This window comes from Aegilops tauschii, chromosome 7 (assembly GCF_002575655.3).
Source record: "Aegilops tauschii subsp. strangulata cultivar AL8/78 chromosome 7, Aet v6.0, whole genome shotgun sequence".
NCBI classification, from domain to species: Eukaryota; Viridiplantae; Streptophyta; class Magnoliopsida; order Poales; family Poaceae; genus Aegilops; species Aegilops tauschii.
Window position 1 is genome coordinate 589,338,375 of NC_053041.3, and position 18,991 is coordinate 589,357,365.

Sequence of the window (18,991 nt, forward strand, 5' to 3'; positions counted from 1 at the left end):
AGAGATTTGGCGTGTCTTCCGGCTAACGCAGGTATCGTAGTCCAAGCCGTTGGAGCCGGCAATCGGAAGGTCAAAGGGTTGGCGAGGAAGTGGTCCTCCTCTGCCGTTGGAGCCGGCAATCAGAAGGTCAAAGGATTGGCGAGGAAGTGGTGATCCCGCTCCTTCTCCGTTTATATTATCTTTTTTTAGTGTTTTAAGCTCCTCCGTTTTTTTGTGTTTTAAGTTTAGAACTTGTCCTACGATGAACTGTGGTGATCTTTTGGATAATGCAAAGTGGGTTTATGTACATTTCATTGTTCGTCTGATGTCAATTTTGCTGTCCGTTATTTGATCACGTAGAGTAGTTCATCACGTTACATGCATAGTAAAAATATAGAATGCCGGATATAAGGTACGCGGATGTGCGGAGAAGAATTTAAGAACTACCGGTGACTGTCCTCGGACGCGTCTGGCGTGTCCACGGACCTATAAGGGCCGGATTTGGTAATCGCAGCGGTAGATGCTCTTAGTATCAGGAACATTAGAAACGCGGAATAAAATTCAAGAAATGTTGGCTCTCCAAGTGGTCACAAATTTTAGGACACAAGGAGGCCGGCCTGGAAATCGACCTCGAGTCCACATATGAGCACGGAGACCAGCTACTAGTACTCCGCTAGCTGAAGCCGGGGGACAAAGAACGAAACAAAAACAGAGCAGCTCTGGCTACGCTAGCACCACTTGCGACCAGCTCGCTCGCCCGTCGGCCGGCCGGCCGTCCTAGTGCGGCTGCCGGCCGTCGGAGGAGGAGGCCAGCACGAAGCGCGAGGCGAAGGTGTAGTGGTGGCAGAGGTGGCCGGCTCCGGAGACGTCCTCGTCCAGCGCGGAGCCGAAGCCGTCGCGGTCGAAGTTGCGCGCGTAGCTGAGCGGGTCGTACTGGCGGCACCGGGACGACGCGCCCGTGGGAGCCGCCGTGCACAGCAGCATCTTGCTTTGCCTCCGCATCCTCCGCACCAGCCGGGCCAGCGCCAGCCCGAACCCGGCCGGGCCCCGCCGGCCGCAGCACGACGACGACGACGAGGATGCTTTGCCCTGATCCCCCATCGATCCCGGTCGACCGCTCCTGCTCCGGTTGATTTCGGGAGAATGTATGGATCTTGGTGTTTGGTTGGTCTCGTGGAGGCGTAGGTGGGAGATTCCGTGGTGTTGGTGGTGCCGATTTATAGGAGTTGTCGAGCTGATCCACCAGTGAGTGGAGTGGAGCGGGGTTGTAGGAGACGGGGCGGGGTGGTGACTGGTGACGGCGGCAGCGGTTTCGCGTCTCCCATCCCGGCCATGTGCTCCGGGCGTACGACAGCGTATAGAAAAGTACACTCCACTGGAGCCATCGTAGAGTAGGTGTGGGTCTTTCTTGGTTTATTATCGTAGGATGATAAACTAATTAAAGTGGCTTGAACTACAAGGATGAGCCACGAGCCTCCTCTTTGCATCAATCCAACCTAGTTCCTAGTCTAGCGAGCAAGTCTCGAGTGAGTAGGTTTCTTTGGAAAAGAGTATTAACGGATGAACCCAGTTAGTTAGTGTACTAGCTGACACTGATGATGATGATTAGGGAGCAGCAAGCTTGATGAGCTCCAGGAATCAAGGGATGCTGTGGTGTGTGTGAGCAGCACTGCAGCAAGCTGGCCGGCCCTCCAGCAAAGCATCGATTATTAAGGAGCAATTCCTAACAAAGATGGGTTTACATTTTACAAACGCAGCATGGGCCCATGAATAAATTAGGCTGGTCATAGTGGGAGTAACTTATACTAGTGTCATGCATATGACATTAGTCTAAGTTACTACCTCGATAGTGCAAAGTAACATAGTAGTGCTGTCATATATGACTTCATTTATTAACTGGTAGACTCATCTTTTCTTGGAAATCGCTATGTTACCGTAACATACTATGTTACTCTAAACACATCTCTCCTCATTAAATACATGCCACATAAGCAAACTTGTCTTGAACTGCGCTATGTTACTTAGCTAAGTTACTCCCACTATGAGGCTAGTCATAATGCGAGTAACTTAGGTAGTAACATAACGCACTTCAAATTTTTTTACTTATGTGGCAAGTAATTAATGAGAGGTGGTAATATAATATGTTACTGTAACATAGCGCTTCACGAGACAAGATGAGTCTACAAGTTAATAAATGAAGCCATCTATGATACTACTACTTCAAGACAAGATGAGTCTACAAGTTAATAGCGCTTCCCGAGACAAGATGATACTACTGTAACAAAGCGGCTTTGCATGCTAGAAGTACGTGAGCGTGCATGGTAGTTAAACCGCCATCCTCTTAATTGTTGCGATTAAATGCTATGTTTAGAAGAAAGAAATCAACTCTTTGATTGGAAGGAGGACCGGTCCAGATTTTTCTTCTCCTCCAATCAGATTGTACCTAGGTTGCGATGCACCTTCTAATGTGACTTACACACCTAAACGGAGGTAGTATTATGTTACTTTGCATTATGAAGGTAGTAACTTAGATGGTGTTTGTTTATCTAGTTTTAGGACTTTTTCTAGTCCCTAGGATTTTTGAAAAAGATTTTTAAGTAGGTGCTTCTAAAGACTTTAAAAGTCTTTTTCAGAAAGTCCTAGGAACTAGAAAAAGTCCTAAGACTAGAGAACCTATGACCAGCCTCTAGCCTTACGCGTACGTAGACACGTAGTAGGGACGGCGCGCAGAAGCATGCATGTGCATGCACATTGCCGATGCATGGGACTTGACGGATTCCGAAGACCGAGAAAATGGAGCAGCTCTTCGACTTTTGCTCGTGCCGAGGTGGAGACGGCGGTTGGCAGTTTGCAGTGGGGCGGTGCGTGCGAGCGAGCGCCCGCCGGAGCCACGCCGGCCGTGTCCCGCGGGGCTTCCGCATGCGCGCTCGCGTCCGAGGAAAGGGTGGCAAACCGGGCGACGGTCCGATCGATGCAGACGGACGTTGCGGCCACGCGCCCCAACCCCGCCATGTGCCCTGTCCGTCTTTGCAGCTGCAATACCCCAAGTTTGCTCGGACGAGAGATCACGATCGAGACTGATGCTGCTCGATCAAGCAAAGGCTGCCACTAGGTTAGCAGGACACTTCAGCGGGTGAGAAATGCATACATACACACCGGATATCTCCTGCATTATTTGCTAGTCATTTGGTAGTCATTCATCTAGTTGGAGAGATTTGTATCCTCATTTGCCATGCACGCTGACCATTTTCTGCGCAGGCAGCTTCCATGCTTTTTCATGTGATTTCATTTTCAAAGTTTGAAATTAATTCTTTTTTAGGAACTGAAAGCCCAATTTAATTTTCGTTTGCATATTTATGTTCTTGACGGCAAGAAATTCTAAACAAGGTCACTCTTGAATATATTTTCATAAGTTTTGAATTTTGAGTTTTGAAACATGATGAAACCTTAGGAAAGAGGGTCATACTCTATGATATAGTCTATGAAACTCGTTTCATGCCAGTTTGTTTTATTGGAAAACACTATGATGCACTCCAGAACGCGATAAAACCCAATGATTTTTTTGGCGTAAAAAACCCCAATAAAACTTGATAAGAAGTCAATAACTACTGTTTATTACAACCTTGTAGTTTTAAGTTTGAACTGCATAGACATGGAATGAAAGATTATGATAGCCGTTGGAACACGATCAATCACTTTGAAACCACATGACTGCTTTTGAAACATAATAAGACAATATTAACTATGACTATTTGTTGTACATTTACACACATTTTACAATATAATACTCTATTATGGTACACAATGAACTACAATAAAACTAGTAATGATTAACACACTCTAGAGTATTATGATACACCATGTACAATTTTGTATTTTTATCGTTTTTATAGTCTTTATAGTTTCACCAAGTTCCTAATTTCGTATTTAAAAATTTATGAAAATATATTTATGATTTGTCTTCTTTAAAAGATCTCCTTACCAGGACCCCAAATATATAAGCAAACTAGATCAGGAAAAAAAAATGAACATGTCACCTGAATGTGATCTCTATTCAAAGATCAGCCGTTTATGAGGGAAAACCAGGTCGAGAACCATGATCCGTTTTATGAGGAAGACTAGATCAAAAACCTTGATCCAATGTATAAGGAATATTAAACCCAAATACCATACAGCCCTACGGGCAAAGACCAGGTAAACACAAAACACCCCATACATAGTTACAACACAACACAAAGGCCAACTAGCTAAAGATGTAACCAGACGGGCGCCTCAAACGTCCGGGCTGACCGGCACCCCTCATATCCAGCCCAAATATAGGGTGGTATGGGGAGGCCAAGGCGTGTCCGCCACATCGGACCCGACATCCCGACTCCACCACATATTGCACCAAATCCACCCTCGAGCTACCGATTCTATTTGCTCTCTCCTCTCTTATTGCCCCTCCGCACTGGACGTCTCGTAGCTCCGCTGCCTCCCTTGCTCCGCCCTGTTCTGAGACTCAACACTGCCAACACCGGCACCGTAGTCGCCCCATCCATGCTTGCCGCCGCGGACATCGTCGCCGGACCAGACGCCACAACGGTACGTCCGACAACTTGCGGGTTGCACCTTGCCCTTAATGTGTTCGACACATTGCCGACCAGGTTTTTTGTGATTTATTTTTAGGGAAAACAATGGATTCCGATGCTTCATCGCACGAGGCGTATGGACCAACGGAGCTTGATAAAATGATTAAAAATGAGTTCTTTGATTCATCGGATTCAGACGAAGAAGTGGATATGATCATGCTCATGAGCATGCAAGAGGAAATGGACCGGCAGGTGGAGCATATTCTCAACTTCAAGGGCTCAATCAAAGGGAGAAGAGTTATTAATCGGGATAGGGTTTTGTCGCCGTTTTCGTATGTGCAAACGATTTTTTTGTGCATTGACGAGGGAGTGGAGGCACACGGTCACTACTTCAAGCTCACTAGGGATTGTTGCAACCAACTTTCTTTCTCTGCTAAGTAGAAATGCATGACTGCTCTGAGGATGCTTGCACTTGGTACTACCACCGATGCCGTCGACGAGATGGTCCGGATGGGGGAGAGCACATGCCTGAAGACTACTGTCAGTTTGCCCATGTCATAGTGCAGATGTTTGGAGTAGAGTATCTGGGAGAACCAAATGTGTAGGACACGGAAAAGTTGTTGGCTATTGGAGAGGCCAGAGGTTTCCAGGTATGCTCGGGTAAATTGATTGCATGCACTGGCAAATAACAACCCAATGGTTTGAGTGGATTGTATCAAGGTCACACCAAAAAGGCCACCATCATATAGAAATGAGTGGCATCACATGACTTATGGATTTGGCATGATTTCTTCGGAATGTCGGGTTCTCACAAAGACATCAATGTACTTCAAGGATCTCTCGTGTTCATGAGGCTTTGTAATTGAGAAACGCCGTCGTGCAACTACACTATCAATGGCCACGACTACAACAAGGGATACTATCTTACTGATGCCATCTATCCTCACTGGGCGGCATTTGTGAAGATCGTATCCGAACCACAAGACAACAAAGCCACAAGACAACAAACAAAGCCACAAACAAAGACCGTATCTAATCAGCTTATCAACTTCCTGCAGATGCATCAGAATCTTCGAGATCAATCAGGTGCACGCGCAACATTCAGTGATCTTGGTGAGCATATGTAGACCCACAATGGAAACCAAAGAGCTAATGTCTGAGTTGTGCACTTAATATCAATTTTATGTTAGAACAATCTTGAAGGTACCACTAGCAACACAACAAGGTGGTAAACTCAAAGGCTGACATGAAAGGAAACAAGCAACAACAACATCGAGACGTTGACATAGGAGGCTGGGTTCCGCCACCAGGAAGTCACACTATTGCTAACCCCTAGCCATCGCACACCCAACATTAGGGTGGTCTTGCCCGTGACGAGGTTAGGATGATGAAGGAGACGGTGACTCGTCGAGCGTGCACTGAGGATGTCAATTCACCACCGAAAGGGATGTTAGTTGGTGGGAACTAATGAAGGAGCACTAGTAGAAAAAGGGTCAAATGTTCAGCTCATTAGTCCCGGTTTGTATTTGAGCCGGCACTAATGTGACCATTAGTGCCGGTTCCAACGGCTAGGCGGGCCGCTGTCATTAGTACCGGTTCGTGCCAAACTTTTAGTACCGGTTCGTGCCACGAACCGGTACTAAAGAGAGTGGTGGCAGGATGTTGTCAGTCTTGGGCCCCTCCAGGACCTTTAGTACCGGTTCGTGATACGAACCGGTACTAAAGTTCGTCCTGTATAAACCCTTCGTCCACCCGAGCTCGCTTCTTCCCCCTTTCCCCTCTCCTCTGTTCTTCCCTTCCTCTCGATCTCATCACAAATTTTGCCCAAATTTTGTCAAGATTTGAAGGCCCCCATCCATTCAAATGATCACAAAGGTTAGCAACTTTGTCCTTTCATCTCTCATTGCTAGATTAGCTCTTGCAATGGTTTATATAGTGATTAATTTGTGGGTTTTAGTAATTTGGGAGGAATTAAATGTGGTAGTATTTGATTTATATGCAATTTGAGGTCAAAATAACACTTAGTTTGCATATGTAGGTGTGGTTTACTTAGTGCCTTCTAAATCTCCGTCGTAACCACCGTCGATCGCCCGCACCCTCCTGTCACCGGCACCACCTTGTGGTGAGCCTCTTGTACATGAATTTTTTATATAAAAAATTGATGTTTGTGTGATTTGGATATATAGTTACTCGTATAATTATCTTACCAATACATTGTTTGTTATACATAGTGCCATGGTTTTGATATCCGTCCCCGTCGGTCCTCGTCCTTGTTATGATTCGGATGTGGTATATTCCCTTTTAAAACTATTTGTTGCATTTCGTGTTTATGACAAATTATGCCCATCAAGTTGACATAGATATTTTTTATCTAGGAGTTATGTGAACTGGAAATTCCAACTGACCCTATTGTTGAGAGGTTAAATTTAGTTGAAAGAGAAAATGAGTATTTGAAAGAAAAATTGAAAAGAATTGAGGGGGAGAAGATGGAATTAGAGTTGCATGTTGCCGATGTCGTCGATGATCACAAGATCAAGATGGAGAAAATGCGCTTGAAGATTAGAAAGATTAGAAAATATGCCATTGATAGTGAGGCTTGGTATCATTATGCTGTTGGATCAATTGTTACCTTAGTTGCGACCTTAATCGCATGTGTTGTTGCATTTAAATGCTTTAGGTAGAGAGTTATTTGTTTGTTGCATTTAAGTGTTGTATGAACTTTATGTATGAACTTGTATTAATTTGATCTTTTCGGTGTTGTGTAATGAGGATGAGCCGACATTGGATGTACGATGACCGATGCTCTCCCGAGTTCATTAATGGCGTGCATACTTTTCTGCTTGCGGCTGAGGCAAACAAGCGGGCGGATGGTTTTATGCCTTGTCCATGTGCTGGCTGTAAGAATGATCACAATTACTCTAACTCACGAACCATTCACATCCACCTGTTTGAGTCCGGTTTCATGCCCCACTATAATGTTTGGACCAGGCACGGAGAAAGAGGGGTTATGATGGAAGACAATGAAGAAGAAGAGGACGACGACAGCTATCCTGGCCATGGGTTCCCTGAATACGATGATACAACCATGGGGGAAGAAGCTGAGACGGCAATGCGGGAAGAAGCTGAAGAAGAGGCATCAGATGAGCCCGCTGATGATCTAGGTCGGGCCATTGCTGTTGCAAAGAGAAACTGCGCAAGTGATTTGGAGAAGAAGAAGTTGCAGCGCATGTTAGAGGATCACAAGAAATTGTTGTACCCGAATTGCGAAGCTGACAAGAAAAAGTTGGGCACCACACTGGAATTGCTGCAATGGAAGGTAGAGAATGGTGTATCTGACAAGGGATTTGGAAAGTTGCTGGTAATGATAAAGAATATGCTTCCAAAGGACAACGAATTGCCCGAGAGTACGTACGAAGCAAACAAGGTTGTCTGCCCTCTAGGGTTAGAGGTGCAGAAGATACATGCATGCCCTAATGACTGCATCCTCTACCATGGTGAGTACGAGAATTTGAACGCGTGCCCGGTATGCGGTGCATTGCGCTATAAGATCAGCCGCGATGACCCTGGTGATGTCGAGGGCGAGCGCCCCAGGAAAAAGATTCTTGCCAAGGTGATGTGGTATGCTCCTATAATACCACGGTTGAAACGTTTCTTCCAAAACAAAGAGCATGCCAAGGCGATGCAATGGCACAGAGAAGACCGTAAGAAAGGCGAAAAGTTGAGAGTACCCGCTGACGGGTTGCAGTGGAGAAAAATCGAGAGAAAGTACAGGGAGGAGTTTGCAGGTGACGCAAGGAACGTATGGTTTGGTCTAAGCGCGGATGGCATTGATCCTTTTGGGGAGAAGAGCAGCGACCATAGCACATGGCCTGTGACTCTATGTATGTATAACCTTCCCCCTTGGTTGTGCATGAAGCGGAAGTTCATTATGATGCCAGTGCTCATCCAAGGCCCTAAGCAACCCGGCAACGCCATTGATGTGTACCTAAGGCCATTAGTTTAAGAACTCTTACAGCTGCGGAATGGAACAGGTGTATGTGCGTGGGATGAGCACGGACAGAAAGAATTTGACCTAAAGGCGTTGCTGTTCGTGCCCATCAATGATTGGCCTGCTCTCAGTAACCTTTCAGGTCAGACAAACAAGGGATACCGCGCATGCACGCACTGTTTGGATGATACCGACAGTACATATTTTGATAATTGTAGGAAGAATGTGTACCTGGGACATCGTCGATTTCTTCCGAGCAGGCATCCCGTAAGAAAGAAAGGCAGTCATTTAAAAGGTGAGGCGGATCACCGGACAAACCCTCGCCACCGTACTGGTGTTGATGTACATGATATGGTCAAGGATTTGAAGGTAGTCTTTGGAAAGGGTCCTGGCAGACAACCTGTTCCGAATGACGCTGATGGACGCGCACCCATGTGGAAGAAGAAATCTATATTTTGAGACCTGCCCTATTGGAAAGACCTAGAGGTCCGCTCCGCAATCGACGTGATGCACGTGACGAAGAATCTTTGCGTGACCCTGCTTGGCTTCTTGGGCGTGTATGGGAAGACAAAAGATACACCGAAGGCACGGGAGGACCAGCAACATATGCACGGAAAAGATGGCATACATGAGGGTCATGCCAGCTACGCTCTTACCAAAGAAGAGAAGGAAATCTTCTTTGAATGCCTCCTCAGTATTAAGGTACCATCTGGCTTCTCGTCGAATATAAAGGGAATAATAAATATGGCAGAGAAAAAGTTCCAGAACCTAAAGTCTCATGACTGTCACGTCATTATGACGCAACTGCTTCCTGTTGCATTGAGGGGGCTTCTACCGGAAAACATACGATTAGCCATTGTGAAGCTATGTGCATTCCTCAATGCAATCTCTCAGAAGGTAATCGATCCAGAAATCATACCAAGGTTAGAGAATGATCTGGTGCAATGTCTTGTCAGTTTCGAGTTAGTGTTCCCACCATCCTTCTTCAACATCATGACGCACGTCCTAGTTCACCTATGCGAAGAGATTAACGTTTTGGGTCCTGTATTTCTACACAATATGTTCCCCTTTGAGAGGTTCATGCGAGTCTTAAAGAAATATGTTCATAACCGTGCTAGGCCAGAAGGAAGCATATCCAAGGGCCATGAAATGAGGAGGTCATTGAGTTTTGTATTGACTTTATTCCTGACCTTAAGCCAATTGGTGTTCCTGAATCGCGGCATAAGGGCAGACTGGATGGAAAAGGCAGGCTAGGAGGGGATGAAATAATATGTATGGACGGACATTCTCTCACTCAAGCACACTACATAGTTATACAGAATTCCGCCTTGGTGGCTCCGTATATGGACGAACATAAGAATTTTCTATGCTCCAAACACCCGGAGCGGTCTGATGACTGGATTACACGTGAACAAACGGGGACTTTCACCGGCTGGTTGCAGACACGTGCCATGCATGACGCCGCTATTGAAGATGACCTGTACTTGCTGTCCCAGTTACCATCTTCAAATATAATGACTTTAAAAGGGTACGAGATAAATGGGAATACATTTTACACGATCGCCCAAGATAAGAAGAGCACCAACCAAAACAGTGGTGTCCGCTTTGGTGCGGCAACCAAGACGGGAAAGGAAACATATTATGCTTACATAGAGGACATATGGGAACTTGACTATGGACGTGGTTTGAAGGTCCCTTTGTTTCGTTGCAAATGGATCAATATGACACGAGGCGGGGTAACGGAAGATCTGCAGTACAGAATTACAAACAGTGGATCTCAACAATCTTGCGTATGTGAAAGTTCTAGTTATCGACTAGAGGGGGGTGAATAGGCGATTTTTATGGAAGTCTTCAAAACACGGGGGCTTTGAAGACAAACAATAGAAATGAACCTATTGGCATGTAGCGGAAGGAAGACTACACTAGACAAGCCATAGTCAAGTATTCAATGAAGTGAAAGCACGAAGACTATTAGCAGCTTGGTAGTATGGATCAGGGTGGAAGATAGTATGAAGCCAAACAACAATAGTCGTCACACAGTGAAGTCAAATAGATAATGCAAGCAGGCAATGACTTCACGAAGACAAACTGTAAGTAAAGAGAAGTAAGAGATAGAACCAGTTGCTTGGTGAGGACAAGAATTTGTTGGACCAGTTCCAGTTGCTGTCACAACTCTACGTCTGGTTAGGGAGGCTGAGATTTAACTCAGAAGACCGCTGTTGGTGTCAAAACCGGCAGATCTCGGGTAGGGGGTCCCGAACTATGCATCTAAGGGGGATGATAACAGGAGGCGGGGGACACAATGTTTACCCAGGTTCGGGCCCTCTCGATGGAGGTAATACCCTACTTCCTGCTTGATTGATCTTGATGATATGAGTATTACCAGAGTTGATATACCACGAGATCGTAGAGGCTAAACCCTAGAAGCTAGCCTATGATTATGATTGTTGTTGTCCTACAGACTAAACCCTCCGGTTTATATAGACACCAGAGGGGGCTAGGGTTACACAGAGTCGGTTACAAGGGAGGAGATCTACATATCCGAATTGCCAAGCTTGCCTTCCACACAAAGGAGAGTCCCACCCGGACACGGGACGAAGTCTTCAATCTTGTATCTTCATAGTCCAATAGTCCGGCCAGAGTATATAGTCCGGCTGTCCAAGGACCCCCTAATCTAGGACTCCCTCAGTAGCCCCTGAACTAGGCTTCAATGACGATAAGTCCGGCGCGCAGATTGTCTTCGGCATTGCAAGGAGGGTTCCTCCTCTGGATACTTCATAGAAGATTTTGAACACAAGGATCGTGTCCGGCTCTGCAAACCAAATTCCACATACCACCGTAGAGAGTACAATATTCCACAAATCTAATTTGCTGACAACTTTTCATAACGTGACATCCTGCCGTGGTCCGGTCATTACGAACCGTTTTTCCCAGCCTGCCACTTCACGTGTTGCGAGGCGGTTTTCTTGGCACGTCTTGTCGAAGCAGAGATCGTGTCCCCTTATCACGGGATTCTCATCAATACGGGTGTGGGTAACCCAATCGTGCCTGCTGGTATGACTCCTCGATTTTAGGCAAGTTCCAAACGGCCACACGGAGGACACTTGATATTCACCCTCTTTATAAAGGGGACAAGGCCTGTCCTTTTCTTCTCGCGCTCGATCCTTCCCTTCTCCCACCTCGAATTCCAACACCCAAGGCTCAGGCTAAGCGCTTCAGACCTTCAATCGTGTCCGGATCCAACCTTCAAGGCCGGTGGATGGCCTCCTCTGTCACAGAGGAGGACATCAAGAAGCTAAGAGAAGCCAGGTATCTGACCGCCGAAATCTCGCACAGGCTGCCTGCTCAAGGGCAGGTCATCCCCACTCCCGAACCCAACGAGAGTGTCGTATTTGTTTCCCACTTCCTCCGATGGCTAGGCTTTAGTCTTGATCCCTTTGTTAGAGGGCTTATGTTCTATTACGGGCTCGATTTCCATGATCTAGCTCCGGATTCCATCCTTCACATCTCGTCGTTCATCATCGTGTGTGAGGCCTTCCTCCGCATCACCCCACACTTCGGCTTATGGCTCAAGACCTTCAATGTGAAACCGAAGATGATCGATGGGCGACACGCAAAATGCGGAGGTGCCATAATAAGCAAAGGCGCCGATGCTCCATGGCCAAAGGGTTCCTTCCCGGAGATGTCCAACTTATGGCAGCGGGAGTGGTTTTACATCACAGCTCCCCGAAGTACTAAGTGGGTAGCTGCCCCCGCCTTCCGTTCGAGCCCCCCCTCCCCCCCCCCCCCCGCCACAACTGGCGTCATGGGTCAACAAGGGGCTGGACTGGGGGCCAGTTAATGACGTGCCGACATTGCAGAGTCGCATCCGAGATCTCCTCAAGAGAGATGTCAGCCTTGTCAAGGTAATGCAAGTCATGCTAGTTCGTCGGGTCCTACCATGCCAACATCGACCTCTCCGTATGTGGGAGTTCAACCCGGAAGGACCATGAACTATTCAGCAATTCTTCGGCGTGACGCTCGAAGAGATGTATGGATTGTTCTTCGGATCACGAATAAAGTGTCCGGACACCACCGAGGATGCGGGTCTAAACTGCAATCGTCCAGATACCCATGTAAGTAATTCTGCGGCCAAACACGCTGTCTTTTCATTTGCCACAACATCATTCTGAAAAAATCGCTCTTGGCCAGGACTGGATAAGAAAGGCGAAGATGATCAGGTGCTCGGCCCCCCTTCCCGAAGGCTCACCGGATCCTGTACTAGCCAGGATGCTTGAGCACGCACCTTATCAAGTGCCATCAGGGGAAGATAAAGGGAGGAATAAAGAAGCCGAAAGCAGGCCTCACGCATTACTCATCCAAACCAGGGGAATTAGTGTCTCCGCGAAGGAGGATAATCGGGGAGAAGAATCTAAAATTCCCTCTCCCCAAGGATGGAAAAGGACCGCGCGCCTCTGAAGAATTGGAAATGAGGGACGAAACCTTCGTCAGGGGGCCCTGCCCCGGAGGGCGTCCTTACCGCACTGTGCCCGCAAGGGGGTCAGCCCTCCACCGAGCTATAAGTGAACAAGAGTACTTTTGGTAGATATATCCTGCTTTATCTCCGAGGACAATAACTGAGACGTATGTCTTGCAGTCCGGATCGTATCCCTTCTCAACAGAGTTCGTCTTCGGGGGATCTTCTTCCGAAGATGATGGAGAGCGAAATGCCTCCCCCTGTCTCCCCGCCTCATGGGGCGGACGACCCTGAGGTGTCGTCATGGAGGATTTCTCCTGATCCGCCAAGGCCAGAAGGTAACCCTTCGGCCACCCAAAGTCCAGAGTATTCGGCTCCTAAGGAGAGCAACAGAAAGAGTCTGGGACTGTCCAGTGCACAACCGGACGCACTGATGGGTCTTCTGGAGCAAGCAGCTATCTCAGCGGCGCATCGTACTTTAATGGGTACGGTGGTTGAGAGGATTTCATCCGCCAAAAGTGGGTTGCATGAAGCTTTTACGGGTCTCCTAAGAGGCTTTGAGGTACGCAAAGTAATATATATATATTTTTTGACGGTACCGCACACGCTGGGTGTGCCCTATACAGATAGTAGCCCCTGAGACTCTGGTTGCTGTCCAGAGGCGGCAAACGGGATCATAGTCCCAGGTAACGATCATGATGCTTTTGTGTGCAGGCGGCTGAGGGTCCAGTGGCTGGCCGGACTGCTGAGTTTGCCGAACTGAGGCGGCAGCTTGACGCGGCAGATGCCGACATCACGCTTGTGAACAAGCGGCTTGACGAGGCACAAGGTATGTATTTTCGGGTGGTCAACGGATATTAAGAGGAGCATGATGCTAGTATCTATAATATGTTGTGACTGCAGACGGAGCTGCCGCCATGGAGATCCTTCGGGCGGAGCTTGTCCAAGCCAAGGAACAAGCCAGGAGAAGTGATGCGGCCGCCCTAAAGGCGGCCGAAGAGTTAAGAGCCGAACAGGCTGCTCATCGCCAGAGCGAAGATAAAATGGCCAAGATGGCTGTTGAGCTGAAAGATGCCGCCGGCCGGTATGAGCTTCTTCAAAAGGAAAGCCAAGCGAAAGCGGCGGACCTGAAGAAAGCCATGGAAGCAGCCAAGGAAACCCTCTCTAAAATCAGAGGGGCGAAGGAGGAGCTCCGTCAAACCGGAGATATCGCGGCTGGGAAGCCCTTTTTGTTGCGGACGAAGTTCGGAGATTCGAAGTATGCCCGTTTGGATCAATTATGGAGTTCCGCAGATGCGTACTTGGACTTGGCAACGAGTGCTACTGATGCGACTGAGTTTTTCAAAGATCAGAAAGATCACGAAGTGGAAAAGTTGTTCTGGTCGCAGTTCAGTGCTCCAACGTGTCCGCTGCTGTTAAACGAACAAATGGCCGAGTGGGCTGAGCTCCATAGGTTGTCCGAACTTGCCATGAGGTCTGTCGTGGATCATCTTTGGCCGGAAGGACCAAGGCCGAATAGTTATTTTGGTTTAGTGCAACGATTCCTTGGTGTTGTGCCGCATATCGATGCTGTAAAGAGCTCGGCATACATAGAGGGTGCGTGGATGGCTCTTGCCCGTGTTAAGACATAATGGACAGAGATGGAGGCCACCGCTATTGCAACCCGGGGTCCGGCCGTAGGCCAGGTCTTGGCCGAGCACTATTTTGAAGAAGTCCTAGAAGGCGCTCGTTTAATAGAGGCCCAGTGCTCGAAGAGTATCATGTTCGAGTGACATGTATCCCAATTGTAAAAACGATGCTATTTGGATTATAAAGGCTGTGTTTATACTTTTGCCTGAAAGTATTATGATGCCTCCTGTGCGGCCATTTATGTATGTATATAACCTGAAAGTTTCCAGTCGTCAGCTTCAGCCCCCACGCATATAATGCGGGGGTGTTCGGAAAAGCGCGTATTCACACACTATCCAACGTCTTGGTCCATTAAGGAGGTGATAGCGCGGCGAACAAGGCAATCGGACTATATTGCTTTAACACTTTCACTTAGCCATAGGAGTTTGACGGTGGGCTACTATATAGCCCCTGGTACTTCCGCGCTCATCCGAATACGGTGCGCGTACATACATGACCGGGAAACCGGTCCTTCGTTAATGTGGAGGAATCGCGAAGATTCCGCTGAGTCCTCGAGTGGTTGACCAGTCTTGCGCTTGATCATGACAGTCAGTTTTCGGCTTTCTCTACTGAGGTGCTCATCCAGATGAACAAGGGCACAATCGCAGCAGTTCTCCCGGTGCCACCTTAGCCGATAGAGCGGAACGTAAGGTAGCAAAACACGGGAGCCGGGCAAACCCAACTATTGACCAAAGACATGATTCGGAGCTGATGCATATAAGGCCAAACTCGCGACGCCGAACACTCCCTAAGGTATTCGGACATTACAACATATACTGGGCTGAGTAACGCCCTCGATAGTGAGCCCCGAATTTCCAGGTACATGCTTTAGCCTGACGTGACGAAATGCCAATAACGCTAGCATCCCTCTCGGTTGTGTTGAGTATCCGGAGGGTGTGAAGCAACAAGAGATAGTAAGAAAGGTTTACATAGGGTCTTAATCTAAAAAGAAACCTTTGAGCGGGGCCCTGCTGCACATCTGCGCCTGTGTCTTCGTTGTGCCGTATCCTGGAAGGGTGTAGCACGATTATCATCTGTAAAAGAGAAAAACCCAGGTGAAAGTCTTTGTGCGAAAAATTGGTTATTCTTAATAAAACATTAAAATGCAATCTAAATAGGGTCAAGCCGAACTGTAGTCCTTTTTACATGCGGGAAGCCCCTAGTACCACCCATGGGGGTATATCCATTGACCCAATCTCAGGTTTATCTAAGTTGTTACAGCTAGATGTGCGCCGGACTTGTCTAGCCGTGTCCGTGGTCTTGACGACCGATCATTTATTCTGGTTGGAGAGGCCTTTCAGTGTTCGGCTGCTAGAGCCGCCACACATTCTTCCGCACGTAAGGAACGCTCTTTGTTTCCGCTATCTATGATGATGCCACGTGGACCGGGCATCTTAAGCTTAAGATAAGTGTAATGTGGTACTGCATTAAAACGAGCGAAGGCCGTTCTTCCGAGTATTGCGTGATAGCCGCTTCGGAATGGAGCAATGTCGAAGGTTAATTCTTCGCTTCGGAAGTTGTCGGGAGAATCGAATTCAACCTCTAGAACTAGAGAGCCCGTGCAGCAGGCCTTTGGGCCTGGTATTACTCCTTTAAAGGTAGTATTGCTTTGGTTGATTCTTGTCGGGTCTATCCCCATTTTGCGGACTGTGTCCTGATATATCAGATTAAGACTACTGCCACCGTCCATAAGGACTCGGGTGAGATGGTATCCGTCAATTATTGGGTCTAGCACCAAGGCAGCCGATCCTCCGTGCCGGATACTAGTCGGGTGATCCCTGTGATCAAAAAGTGATCGGGCAGGCCACCAAGGGTTGAACTTGGGGGTCACGGGCTCCACGGCGCATACGTCTCGGAGTGCGTGTTTGCTCCTCCTCTTCGTTACGTGAATCATGTTCACTGTTTTGACCTCTGGTGGTAATTTTTTCTGTCCCCCAGTGTTTGGCTGGCGAGGCTCATCCTCGTTTTCACTTGGTGTCTCCCTCCCCTTGCGTTCGGCGTTTAGCTTGCCGGCCTGCTTGAAGACCCAGCATTCTCTATTGGTGTGATTTGCAGGTTTGTCGGAGGTGCCATGAATCTGACATAATCTGTCTAGGATCTTGTTTAGGCTGGACGGTCCATTTCTGCTGCCTTTAAATGGCTTTTTCCATTGACCGGGTCGAGAGTTCCTGAATCCGGCGTTTACCGCCGTGTTGTCTGGGCTGTCTTCATTGTTTCAACGCTTGCTTTTATTGCGTCGCGGTTTTCCATTGCCATCCCTGACTTCGGATGTGCCTGGGTCGCTGGTGCCGCTACGGGCCAGCCAACTATCCTCGCCCGTGCAAAAGCGGGTCATAAGGCTTGTTAGGGCTGCCATTGTCCTCGGTTTTTCCTGGCCGAGGTGTCTAGCGAACCATTCGTCCCGGGCACTGTGTTTGAAAGCCGCTAAGGCTTCGGCATCCGGGCAGTCGACAATTTGATTCTTCTTAGTGAGGAATCTGTTCCAAAGCTTTCGGGCTGACTCTCCGGGCTATTGAATTATATGACTTAAATCGTCTGCATCCGGAGGTCGGACATAAGTCCCTTGAAAATTAGCCCTAAAAGCATCCTCAAGCTCTTCCCAACTTCCAATTGAGTTTTCAGGGAGGCTTTTCAGCCAGTGCCGAGCTGGTCCTTTCAACTTGAGGGGCAAGTATTTGATGGCGTGGAGATCATCTCCGCGAGCAATGTGGATATGAAGGATAAAGTCCTCAATCCAGACCCCAGGGTCTGTCGTTCCGTCGTATGCCTCTATGTTCACGGGTTTGAATCCCTCTGGAAATTCATGATCCAGCACCTCATCGGTGAAGCATAGGGGGTGCGCGGCACTCCTGTATTTGGATGTGTCATGGCATTCTGACGGTTGTAGTGTTCGGTTTTGATTCCGAGCTGTTGTTCAGTCAGTATAGTCATTTGTTCGGCCATGATTCTGTGCCGGAGCGCGCTTCCTAGATCCGTAGATGGACCTGGTCATACCGGCTTTTTGGTGCAAGTCGCCACGTAAATCATGTGCTGACTTATGTGCGACATCGTTAGCCGCCCTATCGCGGCCATGGGGTGGTCGACCCGGCTGATCGGCCGTTTTATTTTTCGGCTGTATGGGATCTAAAGTGTCGTCATCGAATTCAGGCAGCAACTTGCACTTTCGATAGCTCTTTGTGTGGCGACTGCCACCGTACTTTTCTTCAGTGTCTAGCACTTTGTTCCATCTACTGTTGAGTGTATTTTGTGCGGCCTTAAGCCTTTGCTTCTGCTTCTTCAGACTCCTCGCGGTGGCAATAAGCCTTCTATGGAAGTTCTCTTGCTCCAAATGCATTTCCGGGATGATGTGTGCATTGTCGTCCGGACTGTTCTCCTCTCCGGAGATAGGTTGATGAGCTTTACCCTTGGCGTCGCCGTGATCGGACAGCGGCTCCGTACTATGTTCGCCGTTCGTTGGCTCATCTTGCTCTGTCGCTGGGTCCATGTGGTCGTCGTTTCCTTTGGAGTCGACCGGGGTATTATACTTTCTTGCGCTGTTATCGTTGTTTTTGCCGAGGCAAGATTTGGAGCGGCGCCTACGTCGTCGCTTTGGTTGCTTCTCGAGGGGATTATCCTTCGCTGCATCCTTCCGTTCCTCGTCATTGTTTTCTTTGGGTGTATCCACCATGTATATATAGTGTGATGAAGTGGCTGTTCAGCACCCTGTGGGCTGTGGTTCCTGTTCCTCCCCTGCATCGTCGTCCATACCTTCGATGTCTTCGGAGTCGAAATCAAGCATGTCGGTTAAATCGTCGACAGTGGCTATTAAGTGGGTGGTGGGTGGGGAACGAATTTCTTCGTCGTCCGCTTCCCACTCGAGCCGGACATAGTTCGGTCGAGGGTCTCCTCACAAGGAGAGAGACCTTAATGAATCTAGCACGTCGCCCAAGGGCGAGTGTTGGAAAATATCCGCGGAGGTAAACTCCATGATCGGTGCCCAATCAGATTAGATAGGCACGGACGCAAGCGGTTCAGAGCCCGTGGCCGGGGACAAATCCAAGGGTTCGGCAACACAGGTCTCATAAGAGGTGAAGTCAGTATTCGGCTCTAACGCCGCTGAGTGTGCGACCTCCATGGCGAGGTCCATCCACCCGTCCTCGGATGGCACGATCTGCTCCGGATTGAGGACCGGAGTAGGCACAGGTGTGATCTCCCGAACACCGTCCGACAGCAGAGCCAAGTCGTGCTCGTCGTGACTGCGCGGCGCACCTGACATGGGCTCGAATCCGTCGAAGATCAAGTGTCCGCGGACGTCGGCAGTATAGTTTAAGCTTCCAAACCTGACCTGAC

General features: G+C 48.3%; 1 protein-coding gene across 1 annotated transcript; it reads right to left on the reverse strand.

Annotated features, from left to right (window-relative positions):
• Positions 1 to 520: 520 nt before the first annotated feature.
• Positions 521 to 1,324, reverse strand: LOC109753672 (uncharacterized). Its single transcript, XM_020312585.4, has one exon. The coding sequence runs from the start codon at positions 1,078 to 1,080 to the stop codon at positions 757 to 759; it is 324 nt and encodes a 107-aa protein (XP_020168174.1). The 5' UTR covers positions 1,081 to 1,324; the 3' UTR covers positions 521 to 756.
• Positions 1,325 to 18,991: the final 17,667 nt, after the last annotated feature.

What these genes read in the sequence shown, in the direction of transcription:
- LOC109753672 (XM_020312585.4), bottom strand. Translation starts at nt 1,080, where the DNA reads ATGGGGGATCAGGGCAAAGCATCCTCGTCGTCGTCGTCGTGCTGCGGC.